The 17,468-nt window shown below is 48.4% G+C and overlaps 1 protein-coding gene across 4 annotated transcripts in view; it reads right to left on the bottom strand.

The window, feature by feature from the left end:
* Positions 1 to 735: 735 nt before the first annotated feature.
* The window catches only part of SLC2A9 (solute carrier family 2 member 9), a 724,331-nt gene continuing 707,598 nt past the window's right edge, over positions 736 to 17,468 (bottom strand). For 2 of the 4 annotated variants that reach the window (XM_063923094.1, XM_063923104.1), the window contains one exon: positions 736 to 1,175. In XM_063923094.1, coding sequence (XP_063779164.1) covers positions 903 to 1,175 — 273 coding nt within the window. In that variant the 3' untranslated portion in view covers positions 736 to 902. The remainder of the gene's footprint in view (positions 1,176 to 17,468) is intronic. The other 2 variants (XM_063923114.1, XM_063923122.1) reach the window with 2 other exon arrangements.

Raw genomic sequence — 17,468 nt, 5'->3', positions numbered from 1 at the left:
GTGTATTCTCCCCCTGGGACTGGCAGTCTGGACTGTGATAGCAGAAAGCTCTTACCATGGGAAGCCTCTCCCCTGTTTTCACAGCATTCCTTCCCAGCATCTAGGGTCTGCAGCTGAGGCAGTATCTAGAAGACAGCCGGCTTGTTTATTTGTGCACATCCATGCTATCGTGATCTCAAGAATGCGCATATTTGCAGACCGCACATAAAGAATCTTCAGACTACATCATTATCAGACTTTGAAAGGTGTTTTGCAAAGGATTGAGTCTACTGAAAAACCAATTCCTTACATGACACAACTTTAGTACTGTATTTTGGACTCTGAATATGGCCAAACTTATTTGCGGCCACACTGAGTGCATGAAAACAAATGGAATTCCACCTTTATTCAGAATTTTCTGTACCTTCGAGCCTCACTACCCTACTTGTAAAAGTAATTGTAATCACTATCAGCATATATTTGCCCCAGCCCATCACTGGTACAAAGGGTCCATCTGAAATCAGTCAGATCTCAGCGTACTCTCTGATTAGCCCAAAATTCTGTCTCCATGTTCCCATACTTATCCTACAGCGAACGACCTGTTGTCGCCCAGCTAAATCCATTTAGACACAAGTGAAAATCGTAGATCACAGATCCACAGAGCTGTGTAGGTCATTATGTCATTGAATAAAGTCCTATATGTTTAACAGTGTGTTAAAGAGATTTGCACAGTTTACAAGAATTAAGGACCAGATCTAAAATAAGCAATGTATTTTATTAAAAAAACAAAAACCTAGGGATTAAGAGAACATCATTTAAAATGGTTGCCATTGCTATAATTCTGCTTGCAGGACATCAACCATCATCATCCAAACTTTTCTCGACTTCTGGGACTTGCAATCACATTAATGCACCCACGCACTTCACATCTGACTTATTCTTTGCATTTCCAGATTGTTTTGGTCACTGCTGGGCACGCAAGAGTCATTTTGCTCTAACTGTTCAACCGTCTTCTCTTTGCTCGAACACTTCTCGGGCTCCATCGGTGCCGAAGAGATTTTATTTATTTTTGCAAATGCTTGGTCAATTTCAATGAAAGACTTGTTTTTCGTCTCAGGCAAAATGAAATAGAGATAGACGGCACCTACCAAGCAGATCGCGGCAAACACCAGGAAGCAGTAGTTGTCCAAACCATTCTGTAACGACAGGGAACCCAAGCAAATTACTGTAGAACAGGAAAAAAGTTTATGTATGTGCCTGCATTGTCAAAAAATTGTATTTGGGTTGTTTTTTAGTTAATACATATTCAGCATCTACAAGAAAGGCAATAAGGCCTATCAATGTAAAATGTAACATATATAGACATACTGTACAGATGTATCTGCGGACATCTTACACGCGATGCATACGCATCACGGTAAGAGAGCGGCGGCAAGTGTGTCGCTATTCTTACATGCGATGTCTATGCATGTGCGTGCACATCACATGTTAGATGAACGGGGACACATCTGTAGGAGCTTTATAAAGAGTTGGATGGAAAATTAGCATAAATGACTCCAAAACAGTGTACTCAAATATAATGTATTTCCTCCCATATGCAGAACCATACACATCAATACATCCATCGGCAGTATACTGAGTTAGATTAAGGGCACAGGGGGTGAATGCCTATGGTCCACTCCCTCCATGTTTCCCCTTGCCTGACCAGAGCACACTGCTGCACTGTGGCATTCAGTGGTGCCAAGGGCAGGGGGATACTCTTTACCCGCTGCCTTTCCCCTTCCCATTGCTGAAAGGGAGGACTGACTGCTAGTGCAGGAGCCACTCTCCCCAGTCCAGCACACTCTTCTGTGTGTTGGGGTGAGAAGCAGCTGCCGCAGCAGTCAGTCCTTTCTCTCTGCATGATACATGATCTCTCTGGGCATTATACACAGGTGCAGCAGTATAAACTCCTGGAACTTTGGTAAGTTTTGATCAGAGATGTGTGGAAAGAAAGGAAGACGAGGCACTGCTTCACCTGCCATAGACTTGATTCGAATATTTCACAGAAAATATTTCTAACAATTTTTTTGTATTTTTCATATACTTTATACAGTCAAAACTCTGGCACAAACGTTAGTATGACAGGAAAGTCTCTGCCTCACCCCACCGCACGTCACTGAAATTCGGCCATGCCCTCTCTACCAGGGTCCCGCAGAGCTGTAGGTGCCCTTGATGGCACTGTATAGTCCCGCAGTGAGGGTTGGGCAGATAAGCTCAGAGGGACCCCTCCCTGTTGGAGCTGCTCTGTCCCAGCTCTGGCACTGCTGGGAGAACTGCTGCTGGTAGACTGGCAGTGGAGAATGGAGACGAGCAGAATCAGACCTCGAGCTGCCCAAGAGGAGACTCCAGAGTCTGCCCCCTACTGCAGGATTGCAGGTAGAACTTGCACAGCTGCTGTCTCATGGAAACACGGGGTAAGGGGCACACAGCAGGCACAGCCAGAGGGGTGAAGGAGTTACAAGAGGGGTGGGAGTCACAGTGCCCTCCGGCCTTAGGCCAGTGAAGGTCATCATATCTGCCCCTGTATTATTCCTTGGCGACCTACAACTGCATATCCTTCTTCTTATAACAATAAACGGCAAATTCAGTATTCTCCAGTTTTAATGTATGCAAAAGCCATAGCAGATAAGGGCACATCTGCATACATACATGCATACATACATACATGTATATATGCAAAATTAAATTGCATTCTGGCTTTAAACAAGAACTAAAATTGCAGTTTGCTGACTATCTTACAGCCTTTATATTCATATATATTTTATATTTATATCTATTCATAGCTTTTATTTTAATTCATGAATATTATTTAAAAAAAAGATTTTGAAAAGTCTTTTTTTAACATAACAACCCTTGAAACCCCAAAACAATTGTTGGGAGTATAGCAACAGCTGGAAGGTGAATATTTATGGGAAGCTATACTGGAGGGACATTAGGTGGCGCTGTGTCCTATGCTGTGACTGTATTGTTTCCCTCTTTGGCCCTCATTCCATCGCAGCGATTTTCTGCTAATTGCGCATGCGCAATGTTCGCACTGCGACTGCGCCAAGTAAATTTGCTAAGAAGTTTGGTATTTTACTCACGGCATTACAAGGTTTTTTCTTTGTTCTGGTGATCGGAGTGTGATTGACAGGAAGTGGGTATTTCTGGGCGGAAACTGGCCGTTTTATGGGAGTGTGTGAAAAAACGCTACCGTTTCTGGGAAAAACGCGGGAGTGGCTGAAGAAACGGGGGAGTGTCTGGGCGAACGCTGGGTGTGTTTATGACGTCAAACCAGGAACGACAAGCACTGAACTGATCGCACTGGAAGAGTAAGTGTCGAGCTACTCAGAAACTGCACAGAAAAATCTTTTCGCAATATTGCGAATACTTCGTTCGCAATTCTGCTAAGCTAAGATACACTCCCAGAGGGCGGCGGCTTAGCGTGTGTACTGCTGCGAAAAGCGGCTAGCGAGCGAACAACTCGGAATGAGGGCCTTTGTTCTAAAAGTGTACTTTCTGTAAGACTCTTAGGGGTCAATCCATTTATGTGCGAGTTGCCTTGTGCGAGCTGTTTTCATGGTAAATTTACACTTGAATTGCATTTGTAATCTAATTACAAACTGACATTGATTTTTGGCATTTCTAATTGTATCTGTGATTTCTCAGGTGTATGCATTCATGCAAAGTCTTTCATGAAGCAAACTCGCTTTCGCAGAATAAGCTAAAGTTGGAATGCGAGAATAGGACAAACTCCCCTTTTATTGGTAATCCTGCATGTCATCTTACAGTAACTTACGCGTTTTACCTGTACTTGTCAGAGTAAATTTTACTCCACGATCTTCCCAGCATATTGTTGCTTGAATAAAGAAGCATAATCTGCAATGGGTTCGGGGCTGTAGGTGCCTCTAGCAACTCAGAAGTTATTACATTTAGCCCGCTGTGTTGTTCCAGAATGGAACATTGTGCCTATTGCATTAAACTTAATCGCCCCCTATTAGTGTACAACATTTTGTATTCATTATTTTTCAACAAATATTTGAGGTATCTGCAGACTTTTACGGTGTGTACACACGGTGAGATTTTTTCTTACGATTTTGACCTTGTAGTCAAAATTGTAAGAAAAGTGAGTGACCTTGCGAACCCAATGTGATGCCGTTCCGTGCGATGCGCTGTCCCGCGTGGTCGGCATCGCAAGTCTAGATAGACTGTGCAGGCAAGTAAATTTTGACTATCTCGTAGAAAAGATAGTCATAATTGACACTTCGTACATCTTCGATTTACACTTCGTAAATCGTACATAGTCAGTATCGCAGGCACAGTCATTATATGCTTGCAATACCGACTTAGTTCCTGTCGCACAGTGACAATCAGGGTTACCCCGAATCTCACCGTGTGTGTATGCACCTTTAGACTTTATTACATCTGCTTTTCAAGGGTAATTTCATTGTGTGGGGATAAAATGCCTATATAATAAGAATCTCTGATTAAGCCAATGCTCTTCCCCAAAAGCACCAATAAGGGGGTTGGGGGGAATAGATCGCACCATGGTGCCACCCATCCTGACACCAAAATGCTGACTCCTCCGCAATGACCGGGAGCTAGGTGCTGCAATGTGACATTATTGTGTATGGGGGCTTCCTGTCAGACCATGACCACTTCCTACAAGGCCATATCCCGTTTTCGCAGGGGGGTTGGTGATATTTGGCGCTCCAGGTGTCACTGCCACTGCTCTACCTTTTCATTATAACATACCACAACAATACAACTGTTCAAAATGAAAAAAGCACATTGGCTCCATCACTATTCTGTTAATAAATGTACTAAAAAAAGGTATTTACATAAGAGAATGGAAAACATCATATTGCATTATCGCAAAGGTCATTAACACAGTATCTCAAGACAATAATTAACATGACAGTGCCTGAAGGGAATTTACAAACATTTCTCTGTAAAACTGAAATATCCAATACATTGTACTTGTTCATAAGGTCATGAATGTTATCAGGAGGTTATAGAAGGACACACATGTTTTTTGCCAAGGGCTGAAAGTGTTCTCTGAGCTATGCCACACAATGACAAATAATAGAAGTATTTGGCTTTTAAATGTTGCAATCATTTCACTAATGTACTGAGAGGATTTTGTGCCACCCAGTAATTTATCCCTCCTAACAGAACTCATTGTGCGACATTCTGCAGAGTGCTATTTCATCCTCCTTTCTGAAGTCATTTATCTAGTTTTTTATAGCATACGCGCATTTCACCACCAGGATGTTTGTAATTGGGAGAAAGAACTTTGTAACTCTTTTCTGGTGGGTGCAGCCAGAGGCGTCAGAATGGGAAGGGGGGGGGGGGAGACAGACAAGCGGCCAGCATGCCCCCCAAATCATGAAATCATGAGAGGCGCAGGCACTGGGGAGGGGGAGCGCTTACCCCCAGATCACTGCGGAGACTCAAGTCCTACTTTAAAAAGTCTGCCGCCGCAGCGTCCTGCCCCAAGTCCTGTCCTAGCCGGCTCTTCACACACAGATACATTACTCAGCTCAGCATGGCCACGCCTCCTCACAGTAATGCATCTGTGTGAAGAGCCGGCTAGGACACGGGGCAGCACGTTGCGGCAGCAGACTCACAGAGTAAGAGGCTGAGCCTGCTCTTCAGCAAGCAGAATGCCTTTCTCTCCTACGCTGCAAGTGTGCTCCTCAGTGCCGCATGTTATGTCATCACGCCCGCCCAGGGGACATCTTCAGAATGTTCAACAACGGCCATGGAGAGCTGCAGCTGCGGGAGAGCCGGCCTGGAAAAGCAAAAATTCAGTCACCAGGGACCACCCCACATACCTGGCGTCATCCCAGCCAGAGATCCATCTCCCTCATGTTACACCCTATTCCTCTATGTTATGGGACTGCAAGTCCCAGCAGTATATATGGAACATGCTGAGACTTGTAGTTCCACAGCAGTACATAATGAAAACTAACATCACAGCCTGGATCCTGGCTGTCACCTGGGGGTTCAACCTATGTAGGGAAGGGTCCCACAGCACCCCCTACCCAGGGGCAGCCCTATTACGCATGTTACGTAGCTATGTAGAGCACCGCACATAGGGGGTCATTCCGGGTTGATCGTAGCCGCATGGCCGCTCAGGGCTATCACGGCCCGCTTGTCACTCCCCCCCCCCCCCCCCCGCAGAAGTGTAAAAGCATCACCCAGCGGCAATGCTTTTGCACTTTAGGAGTAGCTCCCCGGCCCGCAGCGGCTGCGTGTGACGTCATGCAGCCGCAGCGGGCCGCCCCCCCGTTCAGTCCGGCTATGCCTGCGTTGGGTGGACCAACGAAACAGCGGACAATCGCTGCCCTTCCGCTTCCCCCACGCCCAGCGACCGCCTCTGCCTGCGATCGTAGTGGCCCGACGGCCTACAACCGTCTGGCATGCGCCGGCGCACTGCGTTGGCTGGACCGCGCCCATGAAATGGCGGCCAAACGCCACCGTTCCGCCCCCCCCGTCCAGCGACCACCTCTTCCTGTCAATCAGGCAGAGGCGAACGTAGTGGCCCAACGGTCTTCGGCCGTCTGGCATGTGCCGCCGCACTGCGGCACCGGTGCATGCCCAGTTCTGACCCGATCGCACCGCTGCGATAAACTGCAGCGTGCGATCGGGTCAGAATGACCCCCATAGAGGGCTCTCTAGCTGCAACATGGAAGCCAGCTCAGCTGGCAGCTTGTGTCACACTGGAAACACTGCCAGTCTGCTCATTCATTAATGCTGCTAGGCGGATGTGGCTCCTCCCAGTGCATTCGCATGTAAAGTGCGACGCGGCATCATGACGTAATGCCGCACATTACAACAAGTTCAAACTGTTCTCAGGCCAGAATCCACCACCGCGTGGATGAGACATGTTTGAGCAGGGACGGGAGCGCATGCATTGACACCCATGAATCAGCACACACCACCGCCGCAGGGTAGAGACAGATAGGGACTTATTACAACCCCCGTGTGGGCCTCTCACCTGCTCTCTCCCTATCTCTCTCCCTGTGTGCTTCTCACCTGCTCTCTCCCTAGCCCTCCCCCATGTGCATCTCAGCTGCTCTCTTCCTACCTCTCCCCACCGTGTGCCTCTCACCTCCTCTCTCCCCCGTGTGCCTCTCACCTCTTCTCTCCCCCTGTGTGCATCCCACCGCTTTCTCCCGTGTGCCTATCACCTGCTCTCTCCCTATCCCTCCCCCGTGTGCCTCACTTGCTCTCTCCCTAGCCCTCCCCATGTGCCTCTCACCTCCTCTCTCCCCCTGTGTGCTTCTCACCTGTTCTCTCCCTAGCCTTGCCCCATGTGCTTCTCACCTGTTCTCTCCCTAGCCCTCCCCCATGTGAATCTCACCTGCTCTCTCCCTACCTCTCCCCCCGTGTGCCTCTCACCTCCTCTCTCCCCTGTGTGCCTCTCACCTCTCCTCTCCCCCTGTGTACATCTCATCGCTTTCTCCCATGTGCCTATCACCTGCTCTCTCCCTAGCCCTCCCCTGTGTGCCTCACTTGCTCTCTCCCTAGACCTCCCCATGTGCCTCTCACCTCCTCTCTCTCCCTGTGTGCTTCTCACCTGTTCTCTCTCTAGCCTTCCCCCATGTGTTTCTCACCTGTTCTCCCTAGTTCTCCCCTTGTGTGCCTCTCACCTCCTGTCTCCCCATGTGTGCTTCTCACCTGTTCTCTCCCTAGCCCCCCATGTGTCTCTCAACTGCTCTTTACCTAGCCCTCCCCCATGTACCTATCACCGGTTCTACCCCTGTTTACTCTGTCAGACACCTCCCCCTCTGCTTTTCTGACCCCAAACCCATCCTCGTTCTTGTGGGGGGCCCTTTCAAAATGTTGCTGTGGGGCCCACAAAGGGCTAGTTACGCACCCACCCCACACCTTTCATCTTCTAGGAGTCTTCCTACGGCAGCTCAGCTGTTCAGTAACAGCGGCCGCCGAGGAGCTCCTGCACAGTCAGTCTCACGGGACAGGGAAATCCTGCGAGACAGTGACTGCAAGCCGCCGGACATGGCCTCAGGAGAGGGGGGCGAGGACTTTGCCAGAAATCATAGGTGGGGGCCCCCGCAATCTATGTTGCCTGGGCACACACCACCCTTAATCCAACCCTGACCCGGAGGGCCCTTCATGCCCCAGTCTGACACTGGGTCCAACCCTGTGACCCCCTTGTCCTGTCCCTGCAGTACACTCACTCACCAGCATGCTTCCCAGCATTTTAACCATCTTGATCATCAGCTTCTCCTTCCTAGACAATTCCACTGACACTGCATCAAGCCACGCCCCCTCACTGATGCAGATCTGATAGCTCCTCCCCTTGTACTTTGTTTTGCAGTATTATTAGCCACAGTTCGAGCTTGTCCACAGCTCCAAGCAGTGTCTGACTATCACAGAGGGGAAGCAGATCATAGCTGTTTCACCTTTGGTCTGTGCCTGTCAGTCCCTGTATTTCCAGCAGAGCGCTGCAAACTTATTGAGTTTTGACTATACAAATTATGACGAAAATAAAAAGACGTTATTTATAAATAACAGAAATCTTCTTTGTATTATTGTAATCATTTTTAAAGTCACAACTTTGGAACATATTGGAGTACAGTATGACAGGTGAGGCTCTGCCACACATGCCTTTACCGATTTCACGTCACTGCTTTTAGTGCATAACCCTACACATCCCCTCCCGGTAGCCTAACTCTAACCTTCCCGTCCCACAGCATAACAATCTGGTCCCTGCAGAATGCCAACATTTCCTATTTCAAAATTCTTAATATATCGACACTCTGCAGACGCCAACACGTACAACATCATAACTGTTGATATTGTGGTTTGGAGAAAAGCAGGTAAATCATATGAAGAAAAGGCCACGCACCATTGCTAAAGCTTATGTGTTATGTTTGGGGTGGTTGGTCTGTCAGAGGCACAGGAATTACTGTCCAGGTGGAAGGAAAAATAGATTTAATAAAATATCAAGAAATCCTAGAAGTTAATGACCCGATGCAGCAAAGAAATTGAAACAGGGAAGAGATTGGATATTACTGCAAGACATCAATTCAAAGCACTGCAAAAGCAGCCAAAAAGCAGTTTTGGAATTAGTATACACAATCCCCAGGCCTGAATGTTATTGAAATCTGTTGGAAGATGTCAAACATGCATCGTATGCAGGAAGACTCAATACTAATTCTGATTTAGAAGAGTTTTGCACGGAAGGAAGGAAAAAAAGCCTTTAAAGTAAGCATAGAATGACTTTTAGCTGTTATTTATTGAAATCATTAAAATCAGCAAATAAGCATTAATTGTTCCAGACCCTGTAATACATCCGTGCAGAAGCCGGTTTGTGGGGCTTCAACATAGTTTGAATAACTGCCTCAGAGAATCCCTTGTCCCTCAGGAGTGAAGCTTCAAGAGCCACGCCATCAAAGCCAGTCTGGCCAGGTCCGCATAGACACAAGGGCCCTGAATGAGGAGATCTGGGCGTTGAGGAAGTAGAAGAGGACACTCTATTGATAGTCCCTGCAGGTCTGAGAACCAATGCCGTCTGGGCCACGCTGGAGTGACTAGAAGTAGTATCTTTTGCTTGAACTTCCGCAGTACCCTGGGCAGGAGTGACACTGGAGGGAACACGTATGGTAACTGAAAGTTCCATGGAATTGCCAGTGTGTCCACGAATGCCGCTTGAGGTTCCCTTGTCCTTGATCCAAAGACCGGAACCTTGTGATTGTGTCCATGATGTGCCATCAGGTCTACATCTGGTAGGCCCTACTTGTCCACTAGGAGTTGAAAGACTTCCAGATGAAGACTACACTTTCTGGTGTGAACATCCTGATGACTGAGGAAATCCGCTTCCCAGTTGAGGACTCCGGGGATGAACACTGCCGATATTGCTGGCAGATGGCGTTCTGCCCAATGGAGGATTTTTGATACTTCCAGCATTGTCATGCGGGTTCAAGCGCCGCCTTGATGACTTATGTACGCCACCGTGGTGGCGTTGTCTGAGTGTACTTGAACAAGCCTGTTCTGTACTAGGGGCAAGGCCAGTGTCAATGCATTAAATACCACTCGCAATTCCAGAATGTTTATCGGTAGGAGAGACTCCTCCCTAGTCCACCGACCCTGGAGAGAGTGTTGCTCCAACACTGCGCCCCAATCCCGCAGACTGGCATCCATTGTCAGGAGGACCCAGTTGGAGATCCAGAAGGGACGGTCCCTGCTCAACTGTTGGTCCTGTAGCCACCAGCTCAGTGACAAACGAACCTCCGGAGTCAAGAAAATCATTTGAGACCTGATCCGATGAGGCAGGCCATCCCACATGGAAAAGATTAACCTCTGCAGAGGGCAGGAATGAAATTGAGCGTATTCTACCATGTCGAAAGCAAACACCATGAGGCCTAGTACTTGCATCGCCGAGTGTATCGACACTCTGGGCGAGAGAGGAAATATCTGATCCTGTCCTGAAGTTTCAAGACTTTCTCTGAAGACAGAAACAATCGTTGGTTGTGTGTGTCCAGTAGTGCCCCCAGGTGCACCATGCTCCGAGCAGGGACCAGCGAGGACTTTTTCCAGTTGATGAGCCACCCATGGGCTTGTAGGAATTGGACCATCAGTTCCAGATGACTGAGGAGAACCTCTTGGGAGTTCGCCAGGATCAGCAAGTCGTCCAGATATGGCAGGATCCTGATTCTCTGACAGCGGAGAAGAGTCGTCATCATGGCCATGACCTTGGTGAAGATACGAGGGGCTGTGGCCAATCCAAAAGGCAGTGCCTGGAATTGATAATGTAGGTTGCCAATAGCAAACCGCAGATATTGCTGATGCGACATGGCAATAGGTATGTGCAGGTAAGCATCCTGTATGTCCAGGGATACCATATAGTCTTTGGGTTCCATGGCCAGCACTATAGAGCGCAGAGTTTCCATACGGAATTTGGATACTCTCACAAACTTGTTCAATGATTTGAGGTTGCGAATAGGCCGGAAGGACCCATTTGGCTTCGGAACTAGAAACAGGGTCGAATAATATCCCCTGCCTCTCTGAGACAGAGGTACCGGCACTACCGCTCCTGTATCCAGGAGGGATTGTACAACCAAGTGTAGAGCTTGCACTTTTAATGGATCCGCAGGGATAACCATTGTGCAAAACTGGCGACGGGGACAACTCTTGAAAGAGATTGCGTACCCGTGAGAGACAACTTCCTGCACCAAGGCATCCAAAGTGATCTTTAACCAGGCCTTGGCGAACTGCAGAAGCCGGCCTCCCACCCTGGGGTCCTCCAGTCATGCGGCAGGCTTGTCTTGTTTGGAAGCAGGCTGACGGGCTGCCCAGGATTGTTTAGATTTAGGCTTAGTGTATTTGGAAGCACGAGCCTGTCGCGGATACGCCTGACCCTTTGCTTTCCCTGGAGGTCGAAAGGAATGAAAGGTGGTACTCATAGCCTTCTGAGGAGATGGATTAGTACTTGGGAGAAACGCAGTCTTGGCAGTAGCCAAGTCAGTTACAATCTTGTTCAGATCCTCCCAAAATAGGATATCTCCTTTAAAAGGGAGAACCTCTAACGTCTTTTTGGAGTCCAGGTCCACCTTCCAGGACCTCAACCACATAATTCGACGAGCCAGGATAGACGTAGTAGATGCCTTGGCCGCCATTACACCTGCATCAGAGGCCGCCTCCTGAATATAGTGGGAGGCTGTGGTAATATAAGACAGATATTGTCTGAAAGTGTCACAAAAATCCTGGGGCAGCTCATCCTCAATTGCCTGAACCCATGCTTCAATTCCTTTCGCAGCCCAGGAGACTGCCATAGTGGGTCTATGTACCGCACCGATAAGAGAGTAAATAGATTTCAGGCATCCCTCCACACGCTTATCTGTCGGTTCCACCAGTGAGGTGACAGGCAGAGTAGATAACACCACAAGACGGGCGACATGAGAGTCCACCGGTGGTGGAGTTTCCCACTTGTTACTCAACTCTGCAGGGATAGGATAACGAGCTAGCATCTTTTTAGACAGGGAAAATTTATTTCCTGGCGACGACCAGCATTCCTGACGTATGTTAATTAAGTGGTGAGAATGTGGTAAGACTACCTTAGCAACCTTCTAACGTTTGAACTTATCAGGTTTCTTAGACGCAGTAGTAGGCTCGATGGGGGTCATTCCGAGTTGTTCGCTCGTTATTTTTTTTCGATGCGGAGCGATCAGTCGCAAACTGCGCATGCGCAATGTACGCAGTGCGCCTACGCCAAGTAAATTAGCACAAAAGTTTGGTATTTTACTCACGGCCTAACGAAGATTTTTCATTGTTCTGGTGATCGTAGTGTGATTGACAGGAAGTGGGTGTTTCTGGGCGGAAACTGGCCGTTTTATGGGAGTGTGCGGAAAAACGCGGGAGTGGCTGGAGAAACGGGGGAGTGTCTGGGCGAACGCTGGGTGTGTTTGTGACGTCAAACCAGGAACGAAACTGACTGAACTGATCGCAGTGTAGGAGTAAGTCTCGAGCTACTCAGAAACTGCTAAGAAATTTCTTTTCGCAATTCTGCTAAGCTTTCGTTCGCAATTCTGCTATGCTAAGATACACTCCCAGAGGGCGGCGGCTTAGCTTGTGCAATGCTGCTAAAAGCAGCTAGCGAGCGAAAAACTCGGAATGAGGGCCAATGTCATCATCTATTTAAAGATTTAGCTTAATAGCCTCCACTAGGTCAGGAACATCAACCTGGGTTGTAGATTCCTAATCAGAAGTCAGTGTCTGACGGATCAGTATATTCCCCATCCTCATCTGAAGAAATATCTGAAATATTAGTGGATTATGATGAAGAAATCGTCCGTTTAGACGACCCCTTGGCCCCAGAGGGGCGTGGGGCAGACTTTTGTCTAACCAAGGATTGATTTAATTGTCGTAATTGGGTAGACAGAGTATCCGCCCATGGCGGATTAACTACAGGGACAATATGTGGCTGCAATGGCAATGGAGCTCCCACAGGTGGTATAAGACGTGTCACAAGTGTACTCAGCATACTTGAAAATGCTGCCCAAGGTGGGTCCTGATTGACCACAGGTGCTGCAGGATGATTGGGTGTATGGCACTCAGCGCCTGAACCAGCAGCTAAAACTTCCCCCTCAAGTAAATCCGTGGTGCCAGTACTGCAGGATGCAGAAGCATCCGTGAATTTCCCGCCCTGTGTGGCAGACATTTTAAGTAATTTAGCATTAGAGCATTACAGTACAATATAGCCAGACAAACACAATACAGGTTGAGTCTCCCTTATCCAAAATGCTCGGGACCAGGCGTATTTTGGATATGGGATATTTCCGTATTTTGGAATAATTGCATACCATAATGAGATATCATGGTGATGGGACCTAAATCTAAGCACAGAATGCATTTACGTTTCATATACACCTTATACACACAGCCTGAAGGTAATTTTAGCCAATATTTTTTATAACTTTGTGCATTAAACAAAGTGTGTGTACATTCACACAATTCATTTATGTTTCATATACACCTTATACACACAGCCTGAAGGTCATTTAATACAATATTTTTAATAACTTTGTGTATTACACAAAGTTTGTGTAAATTAAGCCATCAAAAAACAAAGGTTACACTATCTCACTCTCACTCAAAAAAGTCCGTATTTCGGAATATTCCGTATTTTGGAATATTTGGATATGGGATACTCAACCTGTACCTGCAAAAAAAAACCTATGTTATGTGACAGTAAACACAGGACACGAACAGAGGATTTAAGCGGTATGAGGTGACTGAAACACACAGTAAAAATACCAAATTGTATATTCTGCGTAACACTATATATATATATATATACTGTATATATATATATATATATATATATATATATATATATATATATATATATATATAGATTGAATGGATGAAGCGGCACTCTGTCATGTTCAAATGTATTTCACACAAAGTGATCCAACGTTTCGGGGTCTATGCGCCCCTTTGTCAAGGTGAACAAAGTTCATCTTGACAAAGGGGCGCATAGACCCCGAAACGTTGGATCACTTTGTGTGAAATACATTTGAATTTGACAGACTCGGAGACATCTTGACAAAGGGGAGCATAGACCCCGAAACGTTGGATCACTTTGTGTGAAATACATTTGAATTTGACAGACTCGGAGTACCGCTTCATCCATTCAATCTATCCATCTTCATCTAAGAGGGCACCTGAGCATTGAGAGCTGGATGGGGGAGTGCCGGTCCTAGTAGACTTTGTATATATATATATATATATATATATATATATAGAGAGAGAGAGAGAGAGAGAGAATGCAGCTGCTCCGGCACTCCACAAAGTCCAATGCTGGACTGATGCTGCTCTGGTGCCCTCCCCAACCGGGAACAGGTGGTATGCAATGGAAGAAACGAGGCGGCACTCAGAGACTTTTCACTTCTATGCAGGGAGTCGGAATGGGGGGGGGGGGGGGAGCAAGGGGGCAGCTCGCCCCCCGCAAAGATGAGAGAGGCGCCTATCAATTGCACCAGAGGAGCGGCAGATGGTCAGGTCACGTGAAATACCGCTGCCGCACTCCCTGCTTCCTCATCCTCACTGGGGACCAGTGCGGGATGCACATTGTGCCACTTCCTCCCCCATACAGTGGCTCAGCCTCTGCACTGCGGTGGCTCCTTCGACAGTACTAGCCCAGGGTCGGGTCCTCATCAGGTGAGGCTTTCCTAGCCGATGCCTGTACTGTCCCTGTTCTTCGCTACGGGTCTCCTGGCAAGCCATCTGCACACAGGTAGGGGGATCACACTCACTCAGAGCTCCTCTGGTCCACGCTGGATCTTCCGCGCCGCCTCCTCAGCGGGATCACCAACAGCACCAGGGTCCTGATCATGAGGCACCGCTGCAGGCAGCCCTCACTCCAGCACAGGGGTCCTCCCAGCTCTCCTCCTCACAACAGTTCCTCAGTCAAGGCATTATGGGGAAAGGTTTTCCTGGTGAAGGGGATCTAGGCGCTGGTGACCCCAGCTAGCAATCAACTAGGGGTCATTTTCCCGGGCTTCTGGTGCTGCTGGCCACAGGGGAGTCTGCCTGAGGCTGCACAGACTGAGAGGCCCCAGGGAGAAAGGGTGTGGGGGTCACTACAGCCCTACTCTAGAATCCCATGGGGCTGCACCAGGCTTGCTGACTTTCTGGCTGGCTAGCCCATGTGGAATGGGGTAGCTGGGTCTGCATTACAGGGGGCATGGTCTCATTGGAGGTGAACAGTTCAGGGGTATGGACACCCGATCGCATCATCGCGGCTCCACCCCTGCTATTCAGTGCTCTGATTGGCGCCATTGAATAGTGGAGGAAGGACTGCAATGGCGTGATTCAGCACAGATTGCGTTCTCAGCCTCCCCGGACCACCCACTGTGAAGGACAGCTGTGGGGGTGAGGCTGGGTCTGGGAGTTTATGCTGTAGCATACCTCCCAACATCTGGTGGCTTTGACCCAGGACTCCATGCGCGGCGAAGCTGCGCGGCGCTGAAAAGGGGGCATGGCCTACCATAAAGAGTGCATGGCTTCACGTGAATGACGCAATCGTGAGCCACGCCTTCCATTTCCATCACAGTGGGGGCATGGCCAGTGCTCTGTGAGCTGCTGGCCATGCCCCCAGTCCCTCTGCCTCACTGGAATAGACGCTGTGCGCATGCTCACAGCGTCTATTCACCTCTGCTCTGCTCTGAACTGAGCAGAGCAGCGAGTGCTAGGGAGCCTCCCAACTGCCCCCCACCGCAGGACACTGTGGCCCGCGGGAGGGGCAGCAGGATGGACCCAAAAAAATGGTACTGTGCTGTGAAAATAGGGACAGTTGGGAGGTATGCTTTAGACTAGTCAGGTAGTGTATCTCTGGCTGCCCCCCCCCTCCTCTCTCTTTCTCCTCTCTCTCCCTGACACTGTCTCTCTGTCCCCTCCCTACACTCTCTCTCTTTGACATCATCTCCTTCACTCTCTCCCTCACTTTCTTCCTGACACTGTCTCTCCCTGGCACTCTCTCTCCCTGGCACTCTCTCTCTGTGACAATGGGCCAGATGCATCATCGCTTGGAAAGTGATAAAATGGAGAGTGAAAAAGTACCAGCCAATCAGCTCCGAACTGACATTTTTCAAACACAGCCTGTGACATGGAAGTTAGGAGCTGATTGGCTGGTGCTTTTTCACTCTCCATTTTATCACTATCCAAGCGATGATGCATCTAGCCCAATGTCTCTCCCTCTCTCAATGATGCTGCGTCTAGCTCTCTCTCCCTGATGGCACTGTCTCTCTCTCTCCCTGACACTCTGTCTCTCTCTTTGACACTGTCTCTTCCTCTCACTCCCTGACACTGTCTCTCCCTCACTCTCACTCCCCGTGACAGTCTCCCTCTCTCTCTGAGTATCACGCTCTCTCTGACACTGTCTCTCCCCGACACACTCTCTCTCTCTCTTTCCCTGTCACTTTCTTTCTCCCTTAAAGGGGGCACACACTAGGCAATTTTAGCCTAAAAAATAAACGATAACGACATAAATGTCGTTATTGTTTATTTTTAGGCTTATATCGTCCAGTGTGTATGGGGGCAATATCGGTGACCTATGGACGATGCGATCTCCCGCATGCCGTTCAGCAATCACCAATATTGAGCTGACATGTAGCTTAACCCGTCAATGTTGGGCTGTGCCGCGTGTTCTGGAATGCCAGCGGTAATGTCACTGATCGTTATCATTGAACGATAACGATCAGTGTGTATACACTATATCGTTGAACGCTATGTCGTTCAACGCCGGCATTTCCCCGTCACCTAGTGTATACCCACACCCTCTCTCTCTCTCGCTCCTATCTTTTGCTTATTCCCTTTTTTTTCCATGAAACCCTCTCTCTCTGTCTCCCTGACCTCCCTCTCTTTCTCGCACCCCTCTCTCTTTCTCTCTACCCCTGATACCCGCTTTGTCTTTCTTACTCTCTCCTGCCCCCCCGAGGGGCATTGAAGTGACAACAGCAGGGGTCAGGGGAGGCCCTGTCAACATATTTCTATGGGAACCACAAAGTTCTAGTTACGCCCTGCCTTATACCATCGTGCATCAGCCGCCTTGTCACTGCCTATCCTCCACTCCTCCCGCCTATCTCCCCCCTTCCCGCCACAGCCACCAAATATTTGCTGGACTACTGCCTACATGTGAGTGATGGCCTGGTAACCCGCCAGAGACCCTGCAGAACCGCTGCCTGGCCAGAGAGACAATGCAACCCCCTCCTGGAGACCTCCAGGTAACTGCTCTCCTGGGCACACATTCTGCTGCTGATTATATACTTCTCTCTCTCTCTCTCCCTATCTCTCTCTCTCCATGTGTCTCTCTCCAGGTCTCTCTCTCTTGCCATGTCTCTTTCGATTTTTGTTATGAGGTATAACACAGAGGGGGCGACATTTAGATATTTAGGGACGCCAAACTGAAACTATCTTGGCCCCCCCCAACCTAAAAA

Source organism: Pseudophryne corroboree, chromosome 1 (genome assembly GCF_028390025.1).
Source record: "Pseudophryne corroboree isolate aPseCor3 chromosome 1, aPseCor3.hap2, whole genome shotgun sequence".
NCBI classification, from domain to species: Eukaryota; Metazoa; Chordata; class Amphibia; order Anura; family Myobatrachidae; genus Pseudophryne; species Pseudophryne corroboree.
Note: the sequence above shows the minus strand (reverse complement) of the source record. Positions and strands in the feature narration are given on the sequence as shown.